This window comes from Balaenoptera physalus (genome assembly GCF_965194825.1).
Source record: "Balaenoptera physalus genome assembly, chromosome: 21".
Classification (NCBI taxonomy): domain Eukaryota; kingdom Metazoa; phylum Chordata; class Mammalia; order Artiodactyla; family Balaenopteridae; genus Balaenoptera; species Balaenoptera physalus.
This window is the reverse complement of record NC_138902.1, coordinates 31,864,612-31,885,744: the sequence shown is the minus strand read 5'-3', so window position 1 is coordinate 31,885,744 and position 21,133 is coordinate 31,864,612. Positions and strand designations below refer to the sequence as shown.

Below are 21,133 nucleotides of genomic sequence, written 5' to 3'. Positions count from 1 at the left end.
GAGCACAGAAAGCGAGGCTTTCCGTGAAGCGCGGGGAGACCCAGAGTCACCAGGGCGCTCCTCGTGGAAGCAGCCAACCATCAACCCTGGCATTTCAACCACAGCACAGCAACTAGTAAAATGCTTCAGTTAATTTTTGTTCAGGGCTGGATAATTTTATGGCCACTAATTATATCTGCAGCCACCCACAGAGAGAGGCATTAAAATTAGCCCTTTGTCCTTTCACTGAAGGAACCTTTTCAAATATTAACCTAGCAATCTCCTCCAGAAGCCCCCGAGAGGTAGTAGGGAGGCGGCTAAGTCTTCGTAGGCTGATTTTTTGGACATCGTGGAAGCATGAGGGGTGAGCGCCGCGGCCTTCTTTCCCAAGGTCAGAGACTGGGTGGTGGGTGAAGTCTGGGGTTCTGGAATTCACATTTGTCACTAGAAAAGACATGCCTTAAGTTCTGAGGGCAGGGCCTAGGTCTGAGGCCCCAGGTCTTAGAAAGAAGACTGACTTTGACGAGGAACCCAACAAAGGTTTCCTGTTCTCAAAAACGTCTTATCTGTGAGCCCGGTATGTGACATAAACACAGAATTTTAGTCCTATGTTTAAGAACAAGAAAAACACAGATGTGGGTGGAATTTGCTGACAGTAGAGAGTAGTGGAAAGGGGAAAAAAAGACTCCCCCAGAGTCACACCAGCCTTGGATTCTGACTACCTATGTGACCTTGAGTAAAGGCATTTTCCTTTTAAGTCTCCATCTCCTCCCTGTGAAACGGAGATAAATCTCTATCCTGTGCACAACCTGGATGAGTGAACAAGTGAAATCATCATGTAAGACACGCAGCACAACGTCCAGCTCCGGGCGAGCACCTAACAGAGGAAACCATCTCACAACAGAAACCTCCAGGGTCGAAAGGGGGAAAGTTCTGGTCCACCAGAAGAAACGATATCGCACCAGTCCAATCCCGTGACTGTGCTCTAAGGGACACACACACAAAGCCAGGCGTGATGCCCATTAAAAATTTAACTATATATCATATTCATTTATTATCAATCCACAGGATAATTTGATTGCTACATGAGCTCATAAAAGCTTTTTCACCTTTACAAAATTAAAAAAAAAAAATGTGCCACAAGGATGTAATAACAACTGCCGATAAACAAGAAAAGGAATCTTAAAATTATAAATTTGCTGTAGAAAAGATAAAAAACAATTATATTTTCTTTAGAATTTTACCTTGAATAAAATATTCCCCGGTATAAAAAATAAAAAAGCTTGCTCTGGTTAGAATTAGAGTATTTTTCTCTTCAAATCTGGGAATTTGCATAATCTCTCCATGATAGTTTTCCTTTGTACCGCGTGGCATTCAAGCATAGCAGATTAGAAAGATTTTTTTTCCTTTTTTTTTTTTTGTTTTGTTTTTTAAAGCAGTCTTTTAAAATGGGACATCTGTGGAGAAGTTCATTTTCTTCTCCTCCTCAGGGACGTGGAACACAGCCTTTGAGGGGAGGAAAAGGAGGAAAGAAAATGAAGGGGATAGGAGGGCAGGGGAGGGGAGGGGGTGGGATGAAGGGGAGGCAAGCGAGGGGAGGGGGTGGGAGGGGAGGGGATGCAAAGGGAGAGGAGATGGGAAGGGAGGGGGTGGGAGGGGAGGGGATGCAAAGGGAGAGGAGATGGGAAGGGAGGGGCTGGGAGGGGAGGGGATGCAAAGGGAGAGGAGATGGGAAGGGAGGGTCTGGGAGGGGAGGGGATGCAAAGGGAGAGGCGATGGGAAGGGAGGGGCTGGGAGGGGAGGCGAGGAGGGAAGAGAGGTGCTGACTGTGCTATGAAACAGAGCAGGATCACGAGAAGGTCTATCTGTAAGTGCTTTAAGATAAGGTGCAGAAGCAGACTGCAACGTCGCTAGTACTGCCCTATGTACATATTCACAAGAATAAAAAATTCCAGCTAGTTCACATTTTCTCCTCCATTCAGAGGCATCCGTTCCACCTTGCTGGCCTTGACCGCAGGCAATGCAGCACCTCACCGCCCGTGTGGGTGTTGGTCCTATGACGTCCTTGAACTTGAGGGAGCAGCCCTGGGAGATCCAGCAGGCTCTAGAGATATGCGTCTACCAAGGGGCTGGAGTCCTGAGTTAAAAAGAAGCTCCAGTACTGGAGTTGGACACAGCAATCAAAGTTCTATTGTCAAGGCTTTTTCCCTTAAGATTCGTCTAAAATAGGTGTCAGAAAGAAAAATATAATACAAACAAACAATAAAACAAAGCCAAGAAATCCCAACAACCACCAGGGGAAGTCGAAGGCTTAACAGCTCTTGACGCGGGCCTGGGTGATGTCGGAGGTCTTCTTGATGACGCTGGCCCGGGTCTCCCGGTCTGGCCGGCTGCTGCTGGGCGCTGGGGTCACGGAGGGGGCGAGGGGGAGGTCTGGGAACGGGGGCCAGGAGCTGTTGTAAGGCACGGGACAGCTCTCCTCTTTGATGGTGACCTGGAGGTCGGGCTTGTTGGAAGTGACGAAGGTTGCCATGCTGGGTAGCAGGTACGTGCTTCGGGTCCCCATGTTGCTGAGGTACTGTTTGCCTTCAATGTTCCTCTTCCGCCAGTGTGGTCGGCCCTTTCAAAGAAAATAATTATGATATACATTTCCTTTGCCTTCTCTTGAATGGCTTTTTAAAAAATGTGCCACTCTTCCCATGTGTTGGTGTCTGAATTTCTTAAGAGGCATGGAATAAACGAGAACCTTAGCAACTCCACACCCCTGAACTAAAATCCATTCCCAGCCACGCATGCCCCAAGCACGGTTTCTCTTCCCTTTTTATCCATGCCCATTGGCTACCTTCGAGAAATCTAGCCAAGACCGTCCTATGAAGGCAGGAAAACAAGGCAGCAACTTGGTTTCTGGTTCCCCTCTACTCCGGCTGCCCAGCCTCCCGGTTAGGCAGCTTTGGGCCAGGATGGTTGGTGTGTCAGGGCGACTAAGTCCTCACAGATGGCCCGATCTGATCTTTGAGTCAAGCTGCATTTTCAGAGTGCGGGAAGCGAGGAACCCAATAAAAGACAGGGAACGCCCCTGGATTGCTTTCAAACGGGTACAGCTTAGAGCTCCAGAGTGCCTGCAAACAGCTGGCTTCAAGGGTGGCGTCATTCAGAGAAGGAGCTAGAATTCTGACCTTGAAGCATTCAGAGAAGGAGCTAGAATTCTGACCTTGAAGAAACAGGTTCCGAATGTATGTGCGCATCTACACCTACTGTCTTTTCAGAATTCCTGGACTATCCTTTAAAGTATTTAGTACATTGGGAAATGACTAATTCAGACAACCACTAGTCAGTCAGTCTGTCTGTCTGTCTCTCAATCACTCACTCAAACACAGACACAAAGCAGGCTTCGCAGGAATGCTTCCCCTCACAGTTACAGCCATTTCCTGCCATTGTCTGAGCCCAGCCAAGAAGAGGGAGATCAGAAGCAAAGCCCCTGGAATCCAGACTGAACACACACCTGGTCGGTGGGCAGGGATCACAGGGCGGGCCGGGGGGAGGGGACACTCCAGTATCTGGGGAGCTACTTCTGCTTAGCACTTTCTGACACTGACTTCTTATCGTTGCCTTGGGCCACTTGGACCTTCTGTTTCTGCTTGTGAATTAGGATGTTTATGGCGGTAAGCATAGCAGCGTTTCTTGGCCTTTTCCTGCCGTCCTAGCCTCCTTTCTTACAGTAACATCTTACTCCCTTCCCTCCCGTTTACTTCCCAAAGCTTCATTTTGTAAGTCAAAATCCAAAAGCACTGTAAATTTTATGTGATGTATATTTTACCACCACCACCAAAAAAAATCCAAAAGTGAAACTCATGATCAAAAGAAAAGAAACTTCACTAGCAGCAGGGAAACCAACGTGCCAGTTGGGAAGGCTTTGCCCCGGTGCCACCATGCTTACCTCCGAGCTCTCTTCATCACTGGGCACACTATCGGTAGTTTCGCTTTCTGTTCACAGAGAGAAAAACACAGGCCCATCATTCCTGCCACTCAAACTGTTTCGAGGCTCAGGCAGTGTTTAAAAAAATACATCAGCACGTCTTTCTTCAAAAGAGAAATGCATCACTAAACTCATAACCTCCGTCCCCTTGTGTCAGGTCAAACGTGTGTGCCTGGGAGATGCTAGGGCGGAATTTATAGAGTTGAACGGTGGCTCGTTTTCCCAGGGCCAGGCTGTGTTTATTTATGGCCTCTCTTCCCAGGATGCGGTGCTGGGCCCCGGGCTGCCCATCTGCGTTCTGCCCACCCCTGCCCCCCGGCCCTCTGCTGGCTCCACGTCAGGCCCTTTCCTCACAGCTGCTCCGTCACAAGCCGCTCACTGGTCTTCTTTTCCCATTCACGGCAGTTGGTTCATTTAAGTCCCAGCCCAGCCTCCCCAGATGAGCCCCATTCTCCTCAGATCCCTCCTTTCCCTCACGGCCCTTCAGTACTTATATCCTGGATTAATGAAGTGGCATCTTCCCCCTGGGTTACTGTGGGTGGACAGATTCTAGGGTGGCTCCCGTGAGCCTCAGCTCCTGGCGTTTACCTTCTTGTGGGGTTCCCTCCTCTGGAGGGCAGGCGGGGCCTGTGACTTGCTCTGAACCAACAGAACACAGTGGAGGCGATGGGATGCACGTGATTACGTTATGTAAGCCTGCAACCTGTCTAATGAGGAGACCATCTCCCTTGCTGGCTTTGAGGAAGCCAGCAGCCATGGCGGGGAGGCTCACATGACAGACAACTAAGGACTGCTTCCAGCCAACAGCCCAACAAGAAACTGAGGCCCTCGGTTTGACAACCTGCCAGGAACTACATTCTGCCCCAAACCATGTGAGCCTGGGAGCAGATCCTCCCCGATCCCATCCTCAAATGAAACAGCAGCCCTGGACCAGACCTCAACTGCTGGTCTGTGCAGAGAATGCCCTGAGCAGAGGACCCAGCCAAGCCATGTCTGCTCTCCTGACCCTCAGAAACTGTGGGATAATAAATGTGTGTTGTTTTAAGGCACTAAGTTTGTGGTTACAGGGTCACGCAGCAATAGATAACTAACTCACTTACCATCCTGATTCATCCTGCCGCCTGTGAGACACAGAGCAAATTACTTAACTTCACTGAGGCACAGTTTCCCTATCTGTAAAATGGGAGTATAAACACCTTCCAAAGAGGATTACATAATGAGTGAGGGAAAGGCCTAGTACGGGGCCTGGAACACAGCCCACACCCAGTAAATGTTGGTGCGCCTTTGTCCTGAGCCTCATTCAACAGGGGACCTGCACCACACGCTAGGGTGACAGGGTCACAGTCACTAGCTAGTGATTACACATCACCTGTACATAGAATACAAGATACTTTTTTTTTTTTTTAAGATTCTTTTAAGTAAAAAAAAAATTTGATTCTTTTTAAAGCAAACTAATTTTTTTTTTAAGTAGAAAAATGTTAATTGTTTTAAGTACAAAATTGATGGTGTGCAGTTTTTCAGGGTTCAGAGCATTGAGAAAAATGAAAGCACAGCGGGTAGAACTTCCAAAATACACAGACCCTTAGAGAGCCCTGAGTCTGGGTCATTCACTTCGCAGACATGGCCTGAAGGGAAGCTGTATTAGTGAACGTTTTTGGGGCACGTGGGCCGGTGCTCTGCACGCAGGTCTTGTTCAGTCTCTCAAGGACCCTAAGTCAGGGAGCAGGTCCTGTCACCCCTTGATTGTGCAGAAGACCTTGTGTGTTCTTGTGCCTTCTACCCCTTCCCCCCCAAACCTACAGAGGGACTGGCCTCCAGCCTCACGTCTTGCTGGTGGCACAGCTGTGGCCAGGTGGCTCCCAGCCCAGATAGAGTCCTTCTGACGGCCCAGGGCACCAGGCCCAGGCCAGGCCCTCCGTGAATTAAAGGCTAAGGAACAAACAGACAAACTGAGGCACAGATTCATCCCTCAAACAAAGAAACCGAAAGTTACTACACGGGGCCCACCCTGGGGCCTCTTTACACGTTTCTCGGCCACTGTTCTCCTCCAGTGACTTCACCCGGGCACAAGCGATTGCCGAGCGCTGACCCCCAGCAACTAGAAGACGGGCCCGTCCACTCCTCAGACTCAGCAGACTTCCCGAGGCATCCCCAGCGGGGGCAGCAGAAGCCCGGAGAAGGCCCAACCCTAGTTGTCAGGGCAAACTGGCAACGCTGGGCACAAGAGAGGTTTCCACACAAAAACAAATTATACACAACAGCAAGGGAAAATGCCCCTCCTCACTCAAACTTCAGGCTAGCCCAGCACCCCGAGGAGGCAGGAATCAGTGCTGCCACTCCCAAGAAAAATGCGGAACAGAGATGTTGAGAAACCAGCCAAAGTCGTCGTGGACTGAGTCAGCACAGAGGAGGGAAAACAAAGCAAGCTTCTGATTCCAGGGCCCCGGGCGCTGAAGCTCTCCTGCTGCCCCAGCCTCTGGTGAAACTTCAAGATCCCCTTTCCATTTTTATGGTTAGCTTTCTTAGTGCTCCGAAGCCCAGGTTCCTCTTCATTTCCTGTAGGTCTAGGCCCCTCCACTCCTAATGACCCTCCATAAACACCATCATCTTCTGTTCCTCTCCCCTTCACATAAAAACAAGATGCCACCAGGCTTGCTCTGGGCGCTGGAAATAGGCAAACACGAGCAGGTTAGACCAAGGTTCTGGGATTCCACGGCCCGAGTCACAGTTGCGGGAGGGGTGGGAAGGCAGACCCTGGGGAAGACTCCTTGGTAAGGCCCGGCACGAACCATGAACAGAATCAGAATGTTAATCGCCTGTAAGCACCCAGTTTTCAACTTCAGGGAGACAGTCGGAGACAAGACAAGTGCACACGCTCTGAACTTCTGTTTTCAGCTGACACAAACGTTAGCTGAAGAGCATCGTTTCTAAAGGAAGATCAACTGCCTCTGAAGTAGTTCTGAAGACTCTCCATATTAGCAAACTGGGAGTTCTCATTTTCATTGTTTAAAAGAATGGCCTTGAGCGCCTTTAGCCTAGGAGCAGGAGATGCTTGAAGCTCTAGCCTGAGGACCCCAAGCCCTTCTCTCTAGAGTAACAGTGGTGCCCCCGGCTCCCCCTGGGTCACTGGCTCAGAGCGCTTTGTCGGGGGCACTCACGCCCATTTTCCTCTGTTTTCTTGGTTTTACTCCACCATTGCCATTTTCAAGATCGGTTCTTATAGAACAAATGAATTCATGGCAGCTCCTGCTTCCAGATCAATGTTACCACCGACACAGCAACATTAGTTGTTTCATTTTTCCTTCTGATTACTTTGGATTTGGTTTCGTCTTTGCTTTGAGTAGAATGGAATTAAAAACAATTTTTTGGAGTTGCTTCCCGAGCACGGTCTGAGTAAGTTGCAAGTGTTTACAGAGTAATAACAGGTACCTAAGCAGTTTGTTTCATCTTTCTGGTCTCCGTTTCCCGGAAAGCGACTGGGGTGAGAGGGAAGGAAGAGGTTTGGATTAGAGGACCCCGAAGATGCTTCTTCCAGAGCTGCAGTTTTGCAATGATGCTAGTCTCAGGTTCACACTCCACTCAGCCCAGTTTTTTATCGTCAGACCATCTCAGGAACATGACGGGGAGGGAGACGTCTTTTGTCACAGCCTTTTTGCGCTACGACATCCTGGTACATTTTCTGGAAGGCTCTTGTTCAACAAGTTTTATTAAGAAGATTGACAAGGATTCCTTTCCCTCAATCATTTCCTTAATTACTTTCCCTAGAAGGCTCAATGAAGAGGTTCAAATCAGAGTCCTCTTACAGCACTTTTATCTTTGCCGCACCCAACAAAATGCAAGTCTGTTACGGTTTCCAGAAGGACCCAAAGTCTTTCCCGCTGGTCACTGGTCAGAAGGAAATCTCCCTTCTCTCAGTTATCACCAATCAATCCTTCGTCTTATACTTTCTTCTCCATACTCTCGTTCAGCCTTCCCCAAAATACTACTGTGGCTTTCTTTCACTAAACCACCCACAACCTAATAAAATCCTGGTGCCACACAGCAGGCAAGAGGCCACTTTGCGGTAGATCTTTAAAAATAAAAATGACTCGTCTCTAGCGTTTCCCAAGGTTGGGCTTTGGGATATCCCTCCCCAGGACATAGTTTTATGAATCCAACTAGAATTTCATGTTGTCTTAAAACAATCCAGTGCCAAGTACGTCCACTCAAAGGAACTGTCCCTTTTCTTGCTCACCGTGATATTTAGACCATGGAGAAGACAGACTTGCAAAAATGAATGTGGTTTTTGTAATACTACTGGGGTTATATTTCAGTGATCAGTGGGGGGGGGGGGGAAATAGCCAACAGCCGCTTCCAAATACCGATTTCTAAGTGAATGAAGTGGTTTGAGGAGGCTGAAATTCAGTTCAGTAGTCCACACAAAGGGCCCCTGTCATGAAAAACAGGCAAACAGCCTATTCTCGCGGGGAACGTAAAGTTAGAAAGTGAATACCACCAAAGAGCTGCCTTTCCTAGTAGCAAGCTATGGAATCCCTGACTGAAAGATTTTAGCTACCCATGGTCAGTAACAGATAAGTTTCTTATGTGTCATAGGCTCTAGAAAGGTAGCAGCGATGACTTGTCTTGACTCTATCCAGGAAGCTTCCCTCCACAGGTTTCTAGAAAATTCAGACAGTGGAAACAATCGAAAGAACTAAAGGCCAGGCTGAAACACCAGGCTCCAACCAAACCCGCACTGCCTGCCAGCCTGGCACTAAAATCCTTCTTTTCAAATCTTGCAAATGTCCTGAAAAGGGTAATGAAATTTTCATTTCTCTCTGCATGAATCAGCTGTTCTTGGGATTCTTCTGCTAAAGCAAAATGCCAGTGCTGGCAGAACAGCAAGAAGAGGCCTTTCCAGAATCCTCAAGAAGACTTCAGAAAAGTCTAACTCAATAGATAAATAGAAAAGTCTATTCTAAAGCTCCAAGCCCTTAAGAAAAAAGAAAAAACCAAAACACTTGGGGTGTAATAATGCCTGCAGCAGCATGATACAGAGGAAAGTCACACATTTTCAGCCATCGTCAGGGAAATGTAAGCACAGTGGCTTAGTGTTGCAAGTTTCAGTTATCTCAACTGTAAAATTAGGGCATAAACATCCTGCTCTGCCTCCTTTGGCTGGTCCTTGAGATCCTGGGAGGTGGGCTGTTCTGAACGGCAGAGCCCCACACGGTCCTGCAGGGCAACGGCGCAGTCCAAGGGCTAAGAGCAGGCCTTTGGCGTCAACCACATGTGGGTCTGACTGTGCTACGGGTTGTCCGTTTCTGGACACGCTGCTTCACCCCACTGACCTCAGATACCTAACTTTTAAAGAGAGAATAATGACAGTACCCAGGCTGACGGGGTTATTCTCATGATAATCAAATAAGCCGATCGATTTCAAGCACTTAGCACGGTACCCTGGGTACAACAAACACGCAACAAATAGTAATTATTACGAGGACTGGCAGATATCCAAGAGGGCCTGGCACACGGAGGAGTTCAAAATATGTTTCATGAATAAATAACTGATGACAAGCTTATCCCGTCTGACAGATTATAGGCTTCTTGTAGCCAAGGTTCGTTCTCACTTTCCTTTTATGTTCCCAGCACGAAAGAAAGTCAGGACCTTGAGGACATTCTGCGAAGTGAAATAAGCCAGTCACAAACGAACGAATATTGTAGGATTCCGCTTATATGAGGTACCTAGAGTAGCCAAACTCAGAGAGACAGAAGGTAAAAGGGGGCTGGCCAAGGGGCTGGGGGAAGGGGGAGGGGGAGGGGGAGTTATTGTATAATGGGCACAGAGCTTCAGTTGTGCGAGATGAGAAAGTTCTGGAGACGGAGGGTGGTGCTAGTTGCACAACGATGTTAAGTCACTTAATGCTGCTGCAATGTGCACCTAAAAATGGCTAAAAGTGGTAAATGTTATGTTGTGGATATTTTACCACAATTGAAAAAAATAAGTTAAAATGAAAGAAAGTTGGGGTTCAGGAAATATGAGGTTAATTTAGGGGCGGATAATTCACAAACAACTTGTCATTTGAATCAACCTAATTCTAACGCTGACTCTGTGCCACTCACTGGGGTGGCGTCCTGACTGAAGGACACGCTATTTGGCAACACATAAAGGACGCTGGCAAGAATTCCTGAACTATTTATTAGAGCGACTCTGGTTACCCATGATAGGGCCTCTGCTTTTTATCTGTAATATCTGCAAGCAAGAACCCTGACTCAGAACTTATATTTCATAATTATAATTGAGTCACCAAAAGTTAAGTGGAGATCATCAGAAGGAGTGTATGAGGTGATGTAATTAACGTTGGTGGGAAAAAGGAGCCGTCACTTTATCCTGTCAGGATGGAAGAACCCACTGAACCTGGTGCTAAGCCTGTGACTGTCGGGGCCAATTCCTGCCATTCTGTGGCCATTCCCTGGGGAATTTGCAGTGGGCTCAGTCCCTGGCCCAGCTAGAAGCTGTATGAAATTGAAAAAGAAGAGGAAAATACGTGGAGTGACAAGTAAACTCGGTGAACGACAGAATGGACCTTGGGGTCTGAAGGTTTAGTTCGAGTCCTGACCCAAACACTTACTGGCCGTGTGGCCTGGAGGAATCCCTTCTATTCCAACGAAGGAACCGGAAGAGGTGATCCCTAAGGTCCTGTCCAGCTGGGTCAAACTCAGATTCCATTAAAAACATCCTTCCGAATTTCTGATAACTTGCGCAAATAAAATAGACTCAGATGAACTACTTCCCCAAAGAAATCTTCTTATTCGTTAGTCATGCACGAACATGTTATGGGTGAGCAAGTAAAATGCTGTGACTGAGTCTTTGAATTGAGAACAAAAATATCCAAGAAGCTGTTGGTTGAGAACATTAAAGCAAGACTAGTTCCAGACAGAATAATCCTTAGGACACAGGACAGGTTCTCTGCTATGTTGGTGAAACCAGTGACCCTAGACTAAAGGACCGCCCTCCCTGGTTCCTTGCTCAGTTCCAGAGTTCCCGACCCCCCCCCCCCCCCCCCCGCTTACCTGCGTAGGAAGACACGGGGGAGATCTGCAGGGGGTAGAGCTCGCTCATGCTGACCGGCTGCTCATCACTCTCGGTGGTCACTTCCACAACTTGGCAGATGTCTGGTGGATTAGTGACAATCTCTTGATCCTCAATGTTGCTGCCCAGATGTGACTGTCCTACGACTTCAAAGAAAAGACCGCCATCATGCACCTGCATCACCTGCCTTCACAATCCTAGCACACACTCTCGAGAAAGGAAACCTCCCCCCAGAGAGGCCAAGGGTCAGATTCCTGGTCACCAAATGTCATCTGCCACGAAACAAGAACAAGCCTTAGCTTTGGGCTAATGTCCCTGGAGAAGCAACTTGCCAATAACCTGGCTCGCCAGGGCTATTTCCAGTGTGCCTGCCAATGGTGCTTACATGTGGCAACATCCCAAACTCAACCCGGCCACAGCCAAGGCTGCAGGACGAGAGCTGCATCCAGACCTAGCCCCAGGGCCAGAGAGATACACAGCGCTTTGAACCTGACCCATTTCTGTTCTCTGCTCTTGCTCTAAAGGAAGCTGCTGTGCTAGTTTCTGGGTCCTGGGGTCCAGAGAGACATCACCAAACCTTCATGATGAGGAAGGACCACCAAAATCCACCCTATTGTGTCATTTCTAGCCGTGGGATGCTCCTTTCATACTCCCAGCCCTCCTCCTCCTCTGCAGACAATGGATGTCATATCAAAACAATGCAAAAGAAGGCTTTCCCAATTCTAACACACCTTCGGAGCATCAATTCCTCAAAACGCTGATAATATGAATTCTGGCCACCCTGCCTCTGAATCCTGACTCAACTTTTTTTTAATTAAACTTTTCAGTCTGAGATCATTGTAGATTCATGTGCAGTTGTAAGAAATAATACACAGATCCCGCGTGCCCTTTACCCATGCGCAAAACTATCATACAGTATCAGGATATTGACATTGACCATCGATGCATCTTGTTCAGATTTCCTCCGTTTCACTTGTACTCCTTCGTGTGTGTGTGTTTGTGTGTGTACTTAGTTCTGTGCAATTTCATCACATACGCGGTTTCACGTACCCACCTCCGCAGTCAACACACCAGTCTCATGAGCACAAGCATCTTCTGTGACTGTATCCACCTTCCTGCAGCCTCCTCCCCTGGTCTCTAACCCCTGACAACCACTCATCTGTTTCCCATTTCTATAATTTTTGTCATTTCAAGGACGCTTCATAAATGGACTCACAGTAACCCTTTGAGATGGGCTGTTTTCACTCAGCAGAATTCCCTGGAGATTCACCCAAGTTTTTGTGTGTATCAGTAGGAACTGTAGGTTCCTTCAATTGGAGGAACCCAATTCAATTCACCCATTGAAGGAATTGTAGGTTCCTTTCCATTCTTTGACTATTACAAATAAGGCTGCTATGAACATTCATGCACAGGTTTTATCTGAACATAAGTTTCCATTTCTCTGGGACAAATGCCCAAGAGTGTAATTGCTGGATCACATGGTAATTATATGTTTAGTGTTACAAGAAGCTGCTAAACGAGTGTCCAAAGTGGCTATACCATATTACATTCCTACTAGCAATGTATGGACAAGCTAATTTATGCACATTTTAGCCAGCTTTTGGTGTTGTCACTGCTTTTTGACTTTAAGTCATTCTGATAGATGTGTGGTGATACCTCATCTTTGTTTTCATTTGAATGCCCCTAATGCCCTGTCCTACTTTCAAACAGAGCTGACCTTATACTTCTGTTGACAACTGATTGGCTGGAATATCCCTGAAAACTGGCACCCATAAACAAATGGGACCAACAATGTTTTCCCAAGGGCCTCTCTCAAAGCACTTTGCCCTCATAATCAGTGTTTTACTCATGCCTGTGTAAGTTATTTTAACATTTCAACACATGAGAATGACAGGGAAAGCTTCATTGTCCTGTTATAAATGAAGCGTGTCAGGCACAGAGAAGTACAGTCGCTTGTCCAAAGTCACACAGCGTGGATTATGGGCAGTGCTCTACGTCCCCAGCCACCTGTAAAATGTTCAGATTAGGCGGGAAGGCGGCCACATTCCAGTCTCCTTGAGAAGTTAGCATCATGGGCCAGTTCCTGTTTTCACTGCTCAAAGTACAATATTTTGATTACTCAAGTATTTCTGCTTATACGTGGGTTTCTGTTTTAATTACTTGAAGGGGGGTGATGAAGTGACTAAGCATTAAGGCAGGGAGAACATTACCTGATTTCTACTCCGGTAAGGTTTTAGAAGGCAGTGAGAATTCATGGATTTTCTAGCAAAGAAAAGAAAAGCACCGAAGAGGCTGGGAAAGGAGATTTGGGGATGTGATAAAAGACTCCACAAAGCCACAGCATACAGAATGGAAGGGAAACTGGATGCCGTGTGGGTTTTCCTGGAGGGGATAAAATTAAAGAAAAGGAAGGCAGGCTAAATATGGCAGGCAGACTCCCAAATTCTTATTTTATCCTTTGGACTATACTACTTGAGCCCGAGAGCATCAATTATGCAGCTCACCAGACACAGACTGAGCGCTGACACTGACCTCTCTCAAGTTTCTTCTGCCTCCTCTCCCAAGTAAAATAAGACGGCAGGAAAACAAGATGGGTCCTGTCCTTTCCCAAATTGGTGGGTGGAGACAGAAACCAAACGGGACGTGTGCGTGTGCGTGTGCGTGTGTGTGCGTGTGCGTGTGTGTGTGTGTTTGAGGAGGGGGTGGATAAAACTGATACCTTACATACTAAGAAAATTAAGATCTTATATAGATTTGATTTAAATCAAGGCCCCTTTAACTTCCAGTCCTCCAAAATTCATTTCTCCTTTGCACTGTCATTCCTGGGAGTATAAACTACGGCAGCCATTCAAGCATCTTCCTAATTATGTCCCTTTGTTCTGACCAGGAATTCTCTCCCCTCAGTGTTTTCCCCCATAAGTCCCAACTCAGCCATTCAACTAACAGAGATTTCTCGAGCATCCTCTTTGTACAAGGCACTGTTGTCAGGTAGGAAGGGTAGAGGAAGTGTAATCTAGTCCAGGATCTGGTTTGTAAGAAGTCCAGTAGGACTGGAGGCCAGCCCACAATGATCTAGAGAATAAACTGAGGACAGTAGTGAAAAGGAAAAGGGGGGAGGGGGGAGGGCCCGTGATGAAAGTTCAGGAAGTGGGATATTTTTTTTTCCAGTTCCAGGAAATCAAAGGCTTCGGTGAGGCGGCAGCGCGGTGGGCGGAAGGGGAGGGTGAGTGCCAGGCAGGAGTCAGATGCCTCTGCTTTCGGGGGGCCTCTTCCTGACCCCCCAGAACAGACTGCCCTCTCCTTCCTGCGGGCCCCTCGCTTGCTGTCCCCATGGCTTGGCCAAAACGACACCATGACACGACCTTGTGATGTGCCTTCACTTTCGGCCTCGCGTGTCCAGTTAACGCAGTGTCCCCTTATTTAACTTTTTATTTTTACGTGTCGTCTCCCAGCCACACTGTGGCTCCCGAGAGAGTTGAGACCCTGCATTAGAACTTTTTGTCTCAAGTCACAGCACACGTTCACGGCTTGTACCGGAGAGCAGCTCAGTGAATATTTGCTGAGTAAAGAGATGAATAAACAGAGCAAGGCCCCCAGACTGCAGCCAGAGGCCCGCAGGAGTTCAGGACCATTTGTGAATACCGAATGGAACGACGAATGTTTTCTAGAAAATTTCAAGACTCCTGGCAAGCGGGCTTTTTAAAACCTAGGTGAAGGGATAAAGACATAGCAGGCCATAGCTGCCAGGGGCTGGAAGGAGGGAGAGGAAACATTTGGGGGTGAGGAAAATGTCCTATGTCTTAAATGTCTTAAACGTAGGATGTCTGTCAAAATTCATAAACCTGCACGCCTAAAGGGGGTTAGTTTTACGGTATTTCACTTAACACACATGCCTTAAGACAAAAAGTAGATAAGCATCTCTATTCAAATTTTAAGTGTATCCTGAATGCTGGTGACCAGGATAGAAAAATAAGTTTTAGTTTTCTGGGCTACATCTGGATACCCAGTTAATAAGATTACATGATCTCTAAGGCCAGACATTGCCCTAGGAGTATGTGGCTTTGTGCCTGGGACGACCACTGCTCTCCATCTGAACACGACTGAGGGCACTTTAGAAACTTCTGAACTCGTAAGTCGCCAAGTCCAAGGGAGAAGCTGGGAAATCGCAACATGTGAGATGCTCTGTGGAAGGGCTTTACGCACCTAATCCATATCTCTCTCTTTATCCATCTATGGAGATGGATGAGAGCTGATTTCCCCCGAACCACCAAACTTTGCCCTAAGGGACAACACAGACAGTGCCACTGACTCCTAACAAATGAAAAGTCACAAGAACAGCAAGCTTAGCAAACTGCTACAGCACATTAGGTCAGAAGTGGGAGCCCTCTAGGTGCTACAGTATCATGACTGATAACCGATAATAACAAAACCTAGCATTTCCTGGGCCCTGAACTTTGTCTTTCCCACCTTGACCTATCACCTGCCAGACCTCACAACTCCACGGGAAGACACAGCTATCACCCCATTTTAGACAGGAGGAAAAGCATCGTGGAGAGTTAAATAACTAACGAAGAGTTCAATGACTAATTCAAGGTCAGACAGCCGGAAAGTGGCAGCCTCAGGAGGCAATTCAGCTTTCCCTCTCAACAGCACCGTCTCCCTGAAAGAAAGAGTTCGGAAGTTCAAACTGAGTTTCCCGGGCTTTCTAAGCCCCTCTTAGGATAAAACCTTTCAAATCTCACCTTAATAAGACTCTGGGCTCATAACCAATAGTGAAATTGCTTTTCAACAGTTCTATATTGGGTGCCAAGGAAATTCCTGAACGGTTAGGGAACTAGAAATCCACTAAGCTTCTCCAGATTATGAAGGTCAGCGCATCAGGAAAAGAGTCCCCTGCAGGCATGTAATTTTATCTGGACCTCGGTGCTGAGACTTACAACAATATTATTCATGGCTGGTTACTGATGAACCGGTTTGATTCCTTAAAAGGTCATTCTTACCTTATTAACAATTGTTGACAACGCAGGGCTCCACCTGAGAAAGTAGCTGTCCCCATGCCTCAGAGAAAGCTCTTAAAAGTAGACTATTAGGAACGGGAAAGTTCTGTGAAGGTGGGTTGGTCCTATCACTTTGCAGCTGAAAAAAGCTGAAACCCAGGGAGGTTGGGTAAATTGCCAAGGTCACTCAGGCAGCTGCAGGGTCAAGATAAAAGCGTATAAAAGCCGGCCATCTGCATGCTGCCATGGAGAGAAATTTCTTCTTGCCCTGATCTGAAACTTCGAGAATTTAAACTGTGAATACCACCCCTGATGACGCAGCACAGATGGAGGCAATGTCTCTTAATCAAATATATTTTAATATGATTTGATAATACCACAATCATAATATTAATTTTACCACCTTCTAACCACACAGTGAGTTTTCTGTTACACCCATTTGGTCCTCACAACAATCCTGTGAGGTAGGTGGGATCAGTTTTATCATTTCCACTGTATTTAATTTTTTTTAAAAAAATGGACCATTGATGTGGACCATTTTCAAAGTCTTTAATGAATTTGTTACCACACCGCTTCTGCTCTATACCTTGGTCCCTTGGCCGTGAGGCATGCGGGACCCTAGCTCCCTGACCAGGGACTGAAACTGCATCCCCTCCATTGGAAGGCGAAGTCTCAACCACTGGACCGCCAGGGAAGTCCCCTCGTTTCCACTTTAGATAACGAGGAAATTGAGTCTCAGAGAGGTGACGGAGTTTGCCTAGGATCACGTGATAAATAAAAACCTGCAGAACTAGGTCTAGAACCCCAGTCTTTTAACTTCTAATCTGGTGCTCTTTTTGTTTTCTTTTTTTTAATAAACTCTGGCCATGATTCGGTTTAGGCATCCAAGGGCGATGGCGGGAGACACAAGTCTCTACGGGGTTAGTACTTTCAGAGAAGGGGCCAGACTGCCTCAGCAGTGACAGGTCGACATGCGCGCAGGGTGTGGTACACACTCTGCATTTCCACGAGGAAACCGCATCACATGCTGCTCTGCTGTAAAGGGGGGCAAATGATATGTTCTAGTGAAAACTCAGTTGAGTTCATCGCCGTGTCTCAAGGGTCAGTGGTCTGGCAGCAGAAACCTGGCTAAGACCTCATGGGCTGGCAGCACACCTTTCCCGATGGACCTGCCTAACGCCCCTTCCTTACTCTGCTGGGTTGACAGAGCTATAGCGTCCACCCCACAGTAACAAAACCCACAACCCAAACCTCTCTTTCTCGCTGGATAGGCACATGGAAGTCCAGCTGTTCAGAGGAATTCGAGTTCAAAAACAAGTATAAAAGAGGTGGACAGGGGCCAGGTCACCAGGACCCTGGGGACATGCGGGTCTTTGTTCCGGGGGGTTGCGGGCAATGGTGACATGGTAAGACTGGCATTTTTTAACAAATGACTGTGTGTGGAGAAGGGGCAGCATGGAAGCACAGCTGAGGCAAGCACGAAGGTGACTGGGAGTCGCGTCTGAAACAGAAAGAACGGGACGGATTTGAGGAATAGGACGGGGGAAGCCAGGATTCGATAGTTAATTATAAATAAGGTGGAGGTGTCAAGGCGGAAAAATATATACAGCCTCGTAAAAAGTCGGCAGCTTTCCTGGATAAATAAAAACTCCTTAAAGGTTGAAAAAACCTCCATGTCCACTGCCCTGGGTTGCCGGTGCACGTGGTGACCGAGGGCACATCCCATGCAGCCTCAACTCTGTGACCTTGGCTTTTCCAAGGTCCAGTTCACTGAAGAAAAACAAGATGTATTATCGGTTGTGTCTGGGTTTACTGTGAGACCTGGGTTCACACCTCACACGGACTTTCCTATTGCTAAGAGTTTTCTAGGGGTCCTGATAAAACTGGATGCCTTGTCGCTGGCCCCCGCTCCTGAGGGATGAACCAGCATGGAAAGCCTTCACTCGCTCCTTCTCAAGAGGGGTGCCTTCCATCTAAAGAACCACCCCAAATCTACTTTTTATCTTGTAGATGGAAATTTTCATATCTTAAGCACCAGAGAAAATGGCAAAAAACAAAAGCAAACAAACAAAACAGGGAACAAAGGATCTGGAAAAGTTGAAGACAGTTCTACAGCCTGGCGTCACCTTTGGCCATCCTCAAGTCATTATGAATTCTGGTACCAGAGGCTGCCAGGCTTGAGTTATAACCGTGAGGCCCTGGGGGCACCCTAAGTTTGGTCTCTTAGTTGTGAATCTGTTTTGCCCCCTTTTTTTTTTTTTTTAACTTTTTTGTTGTTGTTCTGCTCCTGTCGATATTCAAGTTTCTAAGCTTGGCTGAAAAAAAGCTACTCAAGGTTTACTTTAGATAAAGTTGGTCAAATTTGGAAGCAACTACCAAAAAAAGGTACACCCTAGAAGGTGCATTTTGGGCCACCAAAATCGACAGAATTCAAATTACATTATTTCCTAATTGTCTATGTCTAGTCACCTAAGGCCAGCTTGATTTACTTCAGGCTCATGAATAGCCTCCCTCATTTCACAGCAATCTTTGCTTTCTTGAAGGGTGGGGTTACCTTTTATCAAGAAACACAATGGGGTTATGAAGCCCCGCCTAGGCCAGGGAGAAAGAATGTCCGCACCTGCTAACTTCTCACACTGGCCTGGAGGTGATTTCAATACAGCTCAGCAGAGGCCCTGCTGACCTGGGCAAGAGGCCAGCAGGGTATTATCAGAACCATCCAACATGTTGCTGGCTTCTTCCGCTTCCTAAAAACAGAAGTTGCCGCACACACAAAATAATTCGATGTGAAAGAAAAGTAAAAATAAAAATGAGTCTTTTTCTCCCTCCCCTTAAAGGGATAGCAGGAAAGATCTTTGGAGGTGCTGACCTGTGCATTTCAACAGGAGGGAGAGATGAAACGTGAAAAGACCTGGTTTAAGTAGTGAGATGCTGCCCTCCTGCTTGGAGTGCACAGCCTGCTAAATCTGGATGTACATTCAGCCGTTCCGGACAAGAAGGCAAGACCAGGACACTGCCCACTGACCATGAGCGTGTGCACACTCGTGCGTGTGTGTGTGTGTTTTCCTGCCATGATCTGCCGCATAAATAAAAGTAAAACACAGCAGCAATCCAGCAGGAGTTCAGCTGTCAGGGTAACAGTACATTTCGTGCTTCACACCCTTACTGGATTCACTTACCAAACAGCACCCCTCCCTCCAGAATAAAAATGTACTAGGTGGCTGGCCTCCACGGGATTAAGATATTGATTTTCAATCTATCTCCCTAGTGACAGAGCCTACTGACAACGAGAAAAATGCTCTCATAGTAAGGACTCGTTTCAGCTCCCTTTTTTAATCTTATAAACATGGGCTTATAAGAGTAGAATGAAAACATCTTGAGGTTTTCATGTTGGTGCCTGGATACAAAACTGGCCGGAACTCTGGGTTTAGAGACAACTGAATGGAAAGCAAGAAACGGTTTCGTTTTTAAATAAAGCATTTTTTAAAAAGTAAAGAGAGCCCGAAAGAGAATCTCTCAAATGCCACAGCGGCCTTGGAATCAGAACCCCTGTGCTTCTCATCTCGGTCCACACATCACAGAGGCTGGGATGGCTAATTACTGGTCACTTGGGAGAGTGTAGACAAAGCTCTGCGAAGGGTTTAAAATCTGAGCTAGTGCTACTGTCAGCAATAATCACAAATTACCCACTTCTTTAAAATACTTGCATGGATCTACTTCATTTATCATTACATACCTTCACAAGGGTCACTGACTAATTACAAAGAGATATTCAAACTCATTTTACTGGCATCCATTATGATTTCATTGTTAGGAAGAGAATCATTTAATCCAGTAGGTGACTCTCTAACCAAACCTGGCCTTCGTCTTTGCCCCAGGACAGTGACTCATTAAATTAGTACCAACACCGTGTAGCACCAATCATACCATAAGGGCGATGAACAATTGACCTGGCAGAGGATTTACGTACTGAAGCCTCAACCAAAATGTAAAAAAAAAAAAAAAAAAAAAAAAGTAAAGAAAACTGGTCCAATTCTGGCTTTTGTTTGGCATTTTATCTGAGGCTGAATTCACCTCCTTAATGAAGGGGAGCTCCAAAAGCCAACCAGCTGCCTCGAAATAAGCTGAATCTTAAGAAAGCGTGCCTGGGAGATTGGCAAATATCTTCCTTTTTAAAAAGGGCTCAGTGGGCAGAGGCTTTCCGAGGACAGCCTGCTGAGAAAGGGATGACAAAAAACCCAGGTGCTGGAGAGCTGGGCTTCCGGTCAGGCGAGCGGCCTCACTCCAGAGGGGAAGTGAGAAAGATGCTCTCTCTCTCTGAGAGTTCGCGCGGCTCAAGATGACTGTGGGGCCATCCGTCTCTATGCAAAAGTGCCCCATTCAGACGTAAGCCCCGCGAGGAAGGCAAGGCCATCCCGACATGAGATACAGCACGTGCTGAGTCTCAACCCAGGCTTCGTTCCTCCTTCACGCCGCACGCTGCTGGAGACCTCAACGTGCAAGGGAGACCCTGCACATGTGATTCGACTTGCAAACTCCAAACAAAGCCCAGGGGAAGGGGCAGCGGCCATGGCCTCCTGTAGCTGCTCAGCTGAGAACCCGCACACGAAGGTCGTCAGATGTGAGGCCCGCTCTTGCAACAGGATGTTTCCTGTTCTTACCAGCATCAGAAGCCCTGATTGTTTACAAAATGGAACAAAATGTAATGAACCAAAAGGTACTGAGGGCAAAGAAGCTGAGGTTCTGGATTCCAGGGCTGGAGTCAGAACACAAGGTCAGGCCTGGGCCTCCTCCACTCTTGCAGAGTCCCTACCATCCGTGCTGGCAGCACCCCAGCGGGACTTTAGTGAGATGTAATTCACACTTATCACCCACCTGCTGAAAAGCCTCCAGGGGTGATGTTTCCATGGCGTGTGTATGTAAAACATTTGGGCACTTTACTATCTGCTATACTTCAATTTTTAAAAACTTAAAAAAAAACCAAAACAAAACCCACACCCTCCAGCAGTCTGGGGATAAAACCCAACCTCCTTCCCGGGGTCTTCAAAGGTCCCCGAGAGCCCGCCCCGCCTCCCTTCCGAGGGGCCTCACGCGCCCTCCCCAGGAGCA

At 47.2% G+C, this 21,133-nt stretch overlaps 1 protein-coding gene across 4 annotated transcripts in view; it reads right to left on the bottom strand.

Moving 5' to 3' along the window:
* Window positions 1-1,001: 1,001 nt before the first annotated feature.
* Window positions 1,002-21,133, bottom strand: part of IRF2 (interferon regulatory factor 2) — an 85,476-nt gene continuing 65,344 nt past the window's right edge. For all 4 annotated transcript variants that reach the window (XM_082444841.1, XM_082444840.1, XM_082444843.1 and 1 more), the window contains 3 exons: window positions 11,009-11,173; window positions 3,917-3,963; window positions 1,002-2,599 (listed from right to left, as the gene is read on the bottom strand). In XM_082444841.1, coding sequence (XP_082300967.1) covers window positions 2,291-2,599; window positions 3,917-3,963; window positions 11,009-11,173 — 521 coding nt within the window. In that variant the 3' untranslated portion in view covers window positions 1,002-2,290. The remainder of the gene's footprint in view (window positions 2,600-3,916; window positions 3,964-11,008; window positions 11,174-21,133) is intronic.